Raw genomic sequence first — 9,295 nt, 5'->3', positions numbered from 1 at the left:
AGCTTCTCCCAGTGCCCCTGCCCTGCTGTCTGTTGGATTCCAGACAAGGATCCATGCACAGGCTCTTCTTCCTCCTGAAAACCCAGGAGATGATGTCTTTGCCCTCCTTCACCCTTGGGATGCTGCCAGAGCTACCATGAGAGCCTCCCTTTCCCTTTTGGCTTTCCAGAAACTGCCCCCATGCACAGCTCCTGTAAATCATTTATTGTGGTTTATCACCATCACACTTGGAGTGCCAGGACAAGGGGAATGGCTTCCCACTGCCACTGGGATATTGGGAAGAAATTCTTCCCTGTGAGGGTGGTGAGGCCCTGGCACAGGGTGCCCAGAGAAGCTGTGGCTGTCCCATTGCTGGAAGTGTCCAAGGCCAGGTTGGACGGGGCTTGGAGCAATCTGGGATAGTGAGAGGTGTCCCTGCCCAGGCAGGGGGTGGGACTGGATGATCTTTAAGGTCCCTCCAACCTAAACCATTCTGTGATTCCATGAAATCCTGCTCCAGTGGGAGCAGACACCCAGGCCTGTGGCTTCAGGCCACCACGTGGTGCTCCCTCCCAGGCTGTCTAAGCTGAGCTGTGGCTGGGACTGGGCAATGCTGATGCCTGAATTTTCAGCTCACGAGGGCAATGCCCATCCCTGGAGAATTGCTCAATGTGCAGGATGAAAAAGATGCCAAGTTCCCCGTGCTCCTTCCTTCCGGCAGAGCGGGGAGGGGGAGAGGAGCTGCCCCTGGGCAGAGCCAGTGTCGCTCTGCTCCAGGCTCCTCTCCTGCCCCTTCTCTGCTCAGCTCCATGGAGAAGCTCCTGCACCTCACCTTGGTTTTCCTGTCAGGTAAGAACTGCACGTGGCTTTGGGGTTCAGGTAAAGGGCGAAGGATTGGGGCAAAGTTTGGCCTCTATGTGAAGGCTCCATCCTCAGAGTTTTCCCTTCTCCCTTTCTTTACCAAAAGGCCAGTGGTGATCCCAGTGCTCCCAGATTTCCTCACAGGGATCGTTTTGGGTCAGAACAGGAAGCACTGATGAGAGAAGTCCTGCATGCAAGGTGGAATTGCAAAATCCTGGGTGCTTGCATTTGCAAAGGGGATTTACATAGAAGCAAATGACCACAGGCAGGGCTCAAGGGGAGGGACATGAAACCCAGCGAAGGGCGCAGCTCTGGAATCCCAAGCACCTGGGTATTTCCAGCCTGGAAAGGAATGTCCATCTGACATGGGAACCAAGGTACAGAGCCCAGCTGGGGCTCTCTGCAGCACTTTGAGAATCCCAGATCCTGTTGCAGGGAAAGGCAGCAGACTCAGGCTGTGGGAGCACAGGAACCTGTCCCAAAAATTGGAATGAGTTTGGGAAAAATTCACGGTACTTTTCCCAGTAGCACCCAGGAAGGGAGGAGGAACACCAAAAGTTTATGATCTGCCAGCAGAATTGGTTCAAAAGAGGATGACACAACATTTTCCAGAAGGACATCAGGGAATCTTTCAATGATTCTGTTTGAGAAATGTTTTGCAGTGCTCTGGGAATTCTGGGGCTGAAGGACCAGAGCTGGAGGAAGGAAGGGAAAACAGGAGAAGCAGTTAAAGAGTTTTGGAGGAATTGAACAGGACTGGATTGGATATTCCATGAGGTAAACCCTGACTGGAACAACCGAGTGGAGAAACATATCAGGATAAAGCTCTGTAGGTATTGGATACTTGAAGAGCACAGATCCGTTTTAGGTCTTCCAGTCAAACTGAAAGAACTTCAGATTTTTTAGTTTACAATTCACTTAGAATTGTTGAAATTATTGTAAGAACTGTTATTAAAAGGCTCAGCCAGCACAAAGTCCTTACAAGAGCCTATTTTTAAATTTACTTCTGTTTTATCATTACTTATGGTTTCACAGAAGCATTTGCCTGTGACTTTTTTTCACTAGAAATAGAGATTTCCACAAATACCACATTGCACTTCTCTCTGGAAGTATTAATAGCTCAGACTGTCCCCTCTGCCTCTGCCTGTCACAAAGAGGAATGGAAATTAGAAATGAGGAATCAAGACAATAAAAAAAAAAAAGCAGACAAAACCCAGTTATCAACATGGTTAAAATTAGTAAGATATTAAAAGATAGGGTGGAAAAAAGTGTTAAACTGGATTTGCAAACCAGGGGTGGGATTCAGAAGGAACCAGTGAGCAGGGCGGGTTTGGAGGTGTCACTGGGACAAATTCCAGAATATCTGAGCCAAGATCTGAGCACACTGGGTTGGTCATGGGGAAGCAGACAGGTGACACCCTACAGGTGACAGCCCCTATGGGTGACAGCTCTATAGGTGACAGCCCTACAGGTGACAGCCCTATGGGTGACAGCCCCATGAGTAACAGCCCTACAGGTGACACCCTATGAGTGACAGCCCTATGGGTGACAGCCCTATGGGTGACAGCCCCATAAGTAACAGCCCTGCAGGTGACACCCTACGAGTGACAGACCTGCAGGTGACACCCTATGAGTGACAGCCCTACAGGTGACAGCCCTATGGGTGACAGCTGCTATCACTAGAAGATGAAAATGACATTCAGCACTCCCACAGTGAGGGACAGACCTGGGAGAGCCTTGGCTCACTCCTCTGTCCCTCTGTCTCTCTGTCCCTCTGTCCCTCATAGCATCCTGTGCTGCAGAGAACGTCACCGTGGTGGCCGCCATGGAGGGCGACACCATTTCTGTCAACTGCTCCTACGACCCCCGGCAGTGGTGGCGGGAGAAGAGCTGGTGCCGGCAGCTGGACGAGAGCCGGTGCCAGCACGTGGTGAGCGCCCCGACCCTGTGGCTGCCCTTCCCCAGGAACAGGAGAGGCACCACCTCCATCAGGGACAACGCCCGCGCCGGGCTCCTGACCGTCACCATGAGGCGCCTGCGGAAGGAGGACGCGGGGCTGTACCAGTGCAAAACGGATTTCCTGGGGGACACCAGGAGCCTGAGGAAGGTGCAGGTGGAAGTGCTGGCAGGTACGTCCTGGGGCTCGGAGTTGGAGAGTCTCTGCTGGAATTTCACGGGTTGGTATTGGAATTTCACGGGCTCCTTTTTGGAATTTCATGGGTGTCCGCAGCTGCCAAAGGCCCGCTTGAGGCAATATCTACTTTTGTCTCACTCTAAGGAGGTTCTGTGTTTCACTTCCTCTTTTTATTCCTGACTTACACCTCATTGGTGCCCAGATTGTTCCCAGTGCCCCGTCTCACCTGGGCTACCTGCCCAGCTGAACATCACCCAGAAACATCTGCAGACTAAACTGTTGTGTTTCCATCAGCAGCCAGCCTGGTGACCCATGTGCCAGAGGAGCCCAGAGCTGTGCAGAGCATCTCCAGGTGAGCCTGAAATTCCTTGGGATCTCTTGTCTTCCTAGGACTAAGGCAGCAGTACAAGTGTTTCTGTAGAGGTGGAACCATCCCCTCATGGTTGCATTTCTGGTTCCCCACAGGTCCCGTCCCAAAGTGGATTTCACTGTTTTCTACATCCTCGCTGGATTCCTGGTGGCCAAGTTCATGGTGGCTGGGCTGCCCTGTGTCATTTGGCCCCGCCAGAAGTTTTTTGAGCCCTGGCCTGGGAGAGCAGCAGGTGCTCCCGTTCCCTGCTGACCTCAGACACGGTGGAATCGGCCTCTCCTGGGAGAGCTCTGCGTGAGCCAAGCCAAAGGGAATCCATGGGAAAGGAAAATCAAGCGTTTGCCACCTGCTGTAAGAAAAGGATGGCTCCTAAACACAGGTCTGGAAGAGCCTGTCACTCTGGAGAGGGAATGTCACCATCTTCTTCATCACCTCTTCCCCCTGGCACCACATCCCCAGGCAGTTATTCCAAATATCATTGCCAGGACCATCCCATCACGGTTGGAACTGACACCCATCAACTCCCTGTCACCTCAGGGCAGAGCCAGGTGACAGATTCTGTCTTTCCAAGGTGAGGAAGAGCAGCTCCCAAAAGCTGCTTTGGACAGTGGGGATGCTTGGAGAAAATCCCTGAGGAGAGGGGTAAGGATCTTCAGGATTTATCAGGAAGGGATGTGGTCTCATTGCAGCTCTAGCCGGCGTCCTCTTCTCTGAAGGGACTTTGTGAACACAGGAGCTGTCTCTCTCTGTCGTTCTCCCAGTATTTCCTCTCCCATGTGATGGTTGTTCATCCCTCCCCACAGTGAAGCTGCACTCAGCTCTCCCGGGCTCCAAACCCATGGGCACTCACATTTCTTTTCCCTGCAAAGCTGAATAAAATCCGGCTGATTCCCTGGCTTGGTGTGGATTCCTGGTAAGGAGCTGCAGGACACCGGGTCACAGTGATGTCCCGGAGCAGGGGTGATGCTTGGAACACCCTGATGTGTTTAGAACATCCAGGAACACTCAGAGCCAGCGGGACAGGCTGGAACATCCAGAGCCAGCTCCATGCAGGAGCGGCAGCTCAGAGCCCAACCTCTCTTTGCCCAGAGGAGCAATGGCTGAAATTTACTTATTTTAATTAAACAAGGGTTTGGGTTCTCACTTTTAGAGTAGTTCTGTGTTTTGTCCAGAAATTGAACTTCATGGTGGGGCATCTGGCAACCTTTGTCCTTCTGAGGCTTCTCCCTCCCACCACAGTGAGGTTCTCAGTCTGAAATCAGCAACTTTTGGGGAAGAAAATGTGTTTGTTGCTCTCTGCTGGTACAGACAGGTGACCTGCTGTATGACTGCATCCACAGAGAGGAATTTGCCATCTGAAATAATATATTTCCAAGGAAATAAAAAGGAAATAATCAATATTTTACTGATTACCATCAAAAATAATGAATGTAGTTTGGTAGGATTGTATTAATCAAAACCAAATGGGGTTGGGACAGAAATATTTCTGGGGCTGGTTCTGTCCTTCCCTTGCTCCCATTCCCTCTGTGCTGACATTGGCTCTGTCCCTGTGCTGGCTGACCTGGACACTTCATGGGGGTTGTTTTTTCCTTTCTCCCCATCGATGAATCACAGCTCGAGGTTCTTCAGCACTTTTGGGGCTGTTGCAAAAAAAAAAAAGGGAACTCCCCGTCCCTCAGCGCTCCCATCCTGTGAGAGCCAACAGGAGACTCCACCCCTGTGTTTGGTGCAAAATGCTGTCCCAAATTCAAGGTAACTCTGATCAAAGCCTCATTAAAGCAGGAGGGACTGGAATGATGAATGCGTTCTCATGGAATATGATTAGAGTGCAGCTGAGAAAGCTCCAGCTTAATGACTTGGGAGAAGATCATCTCAGGAGCCATTTCCAGGGGAGAAACAAACTAAGGAACAGCATCAAGCTGGAAGTTTGGGGTGAGTTAATCAAAGGATTAATGATCTTCTAAAAGTTAGCAATTTCTTACTACTTGACAAGAAAGATTACAGGTCAGTGCTAAAGAGCTCTCATCGGAGCCTGGAAATTTCCTGAGACACAGATAATTCCTGAATTTCTTTTTTTTAAGATTTTTGATACATGCTAATGGGATAAATAAATTGGAGCCAACTGGTGGAGGGGGGGTGGCTGACTTGGCTTCACTGATAAATGACACTTTCTATTTACACCAGCAGATGGAACAGGCTCTGAGCAATCTGAATCTTTGCAGGAGGAAAAGTCAGATTTTTTAGTTGTAGAAAAAGTCCCCAGGGATGGATCGATGTGGGAACATCACCTGCTCTTTGTTGCTGTTGTGGTTGTTGTTGTTTTCCAGGGGGAAGATCAAAGACAGACCCTGAGAGGGACCACTGCATCCCAGTGAGGGATGTCCTTGAACCCTGGTGCACTGCAGGAAGGGAATCCAAGCTCCTGAGCCTTCTCCAGGCTCGCCAAGTACCAAGGAAAACGCTGCTGGGATGGATCCCCCCAGCTGTGGATCAGTGCTGACCTCACAGAACCACCCTTGTTACAGAAACAGCGGGGCTGGTGTGCTGGAATTTTTATCCTGGAAACATAATCCAGTGTAAAACACACCAAGTCCTCTCCCAAATTAACCTCATCTCCTGTAAATAGGACTGGAGAGATCCTGGTTTCCCCTGCAGTCTCTGTGCCCTCGTGGTGCCGAGTTCCTTCCTGTCCACCACTGATCCAGGTGCTGCTGTTCTCCTCCTCATCCTCACCACCTCCATCAGAAGGAAAAGGGCAGATGAAGCCCTTGTGATCCCAGAAACCCGGGATGTTCACAGCAATCCTTGTCCAGGGAGGCAGGGATGAGCTGGGAATGGGAGTCAGGTTTAAAATGAGCAGCGAAAGGTCCGGTTTTATACTCAAAAGCGTTTCTGTCCCTTATGGCAGGAAAAGGGATGGACTTGGCAGACCCCAGTCAGAAATCCCTGGTGCTTTACACTGCTTTACACCACTCCAGGGGATTTATCCAACAGCTCCATCCACCCCCAGAGGGTGTGAGGCACCTCCTCGAGCTCCCAGGCTCCCTGGATCTGTTGGTTGTCTGACACCTTCTTGCAAGGCAAACAAAAACCACTTCATTGATTTGAGGAAGTCCCAGCCCTTCTGCTTCTTTTTGCTCGTGGTAATAACAAAAATACACAATTTTGATCATTAATTGGCCTTGAATCTGCAGGAGCAACATCACATCTTCATCAAAGGAAAACTTTGCTACGTGCAATCACTCCAAATATTCCGTGTGCTGACTCTGCCCAGTCCCTTAAACCTTAGGAAGTGCAGTTTGAGCGAGTTTCCTCAACTTCTCTGAGCTCACATTCCCTTTTGCCACACATCCCCTCTGCTCTTCCCCCATTTCACAAGTCAAGGAGGAAATATTTGCAGCTGTAGATGAGCCAAGGCTGATCTTTTGAAGCAAAAACCGCCCAACTCGGTTTGTACCCAGCTGCTGAGGGTGGGTGATGGGGTGAGGGGAAGGACACACCTGGATGCACCATTTCCCTGGAAAATGACTGCACTTTTCCAACAGCACAGCAGCTTGGTGGGCAAACTCCGAGGGAGGCTGTGCTGCATTTGCTTTTCCAAACTGCTCTGTTTTGAAATGGCAGGGAGTTGTAAACCCAAATACAGGAAACTGGTTGTGTCTGGCAGCAGCTGATACAGCACCACAGCCAGGCCAAGTGAGCTGCTTCCTCTGCACTTAAATACTCACAAATAAAGCGTTAATTACTGCCCAATCTGATAAAACCCAGCAAAGTGGTGAAAATCTGCTTTATTTTGAAGCCATGAGCTTTTTCCTGGGCTTCAGAGAGACGAGCAATGCACTTGATGTGTTTTAATAAACAAGGGGCTTCTTGGAAAATATTTGTCTGCTTTATAGTATGAACTGTCATCAGCTTGAGCTGCTGGGGTGGAATTTACACTCCAAGGTATTGATTTGTTTTACAAAGAAATAACTCTGTATTTCCCTGTTGTTTATTAACACACACCCGTGCTCCAGGATAAATCTAGCTTGACTTTATTACAGATTACACCCCTGTTGATCCAACTACAGAACCCTGTTATCGTGGTGGTATGAGCAAACATCCCTCAGGGATTATGGATAAATCCCCAGATTCATCTGAGATTTTCCTCTTAATTCTGTGAGCAGGAGACCGAGGATGCTGAACAGGACACAAAAATGGGTTTAATTTTTGGATATCAAGATTGCAGAAAGACTCTGGATACGGGGTGGCAGGGGAGGGAAGGAAGGTGGAAAGGCAGGGAATACATCCATGGATTGGATAAGCTCTGCTCTGCCTGTGAGTCTTGTGCAATTCTGAAGGTGAGGGAGAGAGAGAAAAGTAAATTCTGTTGACTGCTCTGATGTGACTACATGATACCAGTTTTTTTACCATTATATCTGAGATGATTTGATTATTCTACTTCAAATTGTCTGAAAATAAAGCTAGAAAATTACATCATAATAGCTAAAGAAAGTGATTTCTGACTTCCTAAATAGGCTTGCATGATTGTTCTCATTTCCTGTCCCAGCTTCCCACTGTCAATGTTCTTACATACTGTCATTTCCTTTCTTTCTTTTTGTTTGTTTGGTTTGGGGTTTTTTTTGTGATCATCACTGTATTGACCAATTCCTGACTGACACCCTTGTGTTCTGGGGGATTTTGAGATGACGAAATGTTGGTGTGGAGTTTGTACCATTAACTATTTCTCATATTGCAGGGTGCGTGCAGCTCCAATCCTGGGGATGAGCAGCATGCCCAGAGGGATTACAGGAGACTCAGAAATTCAGCATCTCTTAAAGCTTTCAAAGCCCACCGAAGCCTCCTAAGAGGACAACTCTTTTCGTGCCAAAACACAGAAATAAGCTCGTTCTAAGGGTCTTCATTTGGCTGTGTTTGGGCTAAAAAAGATAATGACAGGATACCTGGGAGTTGGGGACGAGGAGGAATCACCGTCCTGGAATATAAGGGAATTAAATCTTGGAGAGGAGGGCAGTGGGACACGTGAGGATGGAGTGGGACAGGTACAGATCCCATTGCTGCTTCCACGGACACTCCCCAGGCTCCGGCGCAGCTTCCAGGTGACTTTAGGGATAATTACAGAATGCATTGAATCCTGCAGCAAGGAATGGAGCATCTCCAAGGCACCTGAGTACTGTGCCCACAACCCTGCCAGGACATGGAGCCACTGCCAGGCACATTTCACATTTCCCTGCCCCTTTCCAGGCAGGAATGGTGGCACAGCCTCTTCCCACACAGCCCGCACCCAGCACGTGTTTGCCCCACACTTGAGGGACGAAGCAATAATGACCAGCTCAAAGCCAGCCTTCCTCCCTTCCTTCCTGTCTTTCTGTCTTTCTTTCTTTCTGCCTTTCTTTCTTCCTCCCCCAGCTCTTGGAAGGCCCTGCTCAGGCCTGAGGCAGAGCCCTCTCCTTTCCCCACACGCCGCCATCTTGAGGCGCCGCCTCATCCCTAAGACAGAACCGCAGGCCAGGATGGAGGGTCCCGCTCCCAGAGAGCCCTCACGCCAGGAGCACCTCTGGGGGAACACCCCGGTGTCCCTCGGTCCCCTCAGCACCCACAGCCCAGCCCTGGGGCTGCAGGAGCAGCACCCACAGCAATATGGCAGGATGGGGCTGAGGGGAGATGGGGGCCAAGATGGCCGTGCTGGCCCCACAGGGCCCAGGGTGAGGGCAGGAGCTCTCCGGCCACCTTGGAACAGGGCAGGGGCTGTCCAGCCATGCTGGGTGAGGGCAGGGGGTGAGGGCAGGTGCTGTTTGGTCTCTTTCGGGCTATGGGGGTGCAGGGGTTTTGTTTGGCCACACCAGGTCAGGGCAGGGCTGTCCGGTCATTCTGGTTGAGGGCAGGGAGTGCACGGCTACACCAGGTCAGGACAGAGGGTCAGGGCAGGGGCTGCCCGGCCATCCCTGGGG

The 9,295-nt window shown here is 50.4% G+C and overlaps 1 protein-coding gene across 1 annotated transcript; it reads left to right on the top strand.

The window, feature by feature from the left end:
• The first annotated feature begins 633 nt into the window (after positions 1-633).
• TREM2 (triggering receptor expressed on myeloid cells 2) lies at positions 634-4,240 on the top strand. Its single transcript, XM_008644720.2, is given in 7 exon segments — positions 634-678; positions 680-787; positions 789-828; positions 2,628-2,969; positions 3,269-3,326; positions 3,440-3,553; positions 3,555-4,240. Coding segments are annotated over 7 exon segments (780 nt in total). The 5' UTR covers positions 634-648; the 3' UTR covers positions 3,643-4,240.
• The last annotated feature ends 5,055 nt before the right edge of the window (positions 4,241-9,295 follow it).

Source organism: Corvus brachyrhynchos, unplaced genomic scaffold, assembly GCF_000691975.1.
Source record: "Corvus brachyrhynchos isolate BGI_N302 unplaced genomic scaffold, ASM69197v1 scaffold72, whole genome shotgun sequence".
In the NCBI taxonomy this organism is placed as follows: Eukaryota; Metazoa; Chordata; class Aves; order Passeriformes; family Corvidae; genus Corvus; species Corvus brachyrhynchos.
The sequence above is the reverse complement of the archived record's forward strand: the minus strand, read 5'-3'. Positions and strand labels throughout refer to the sequence as shown.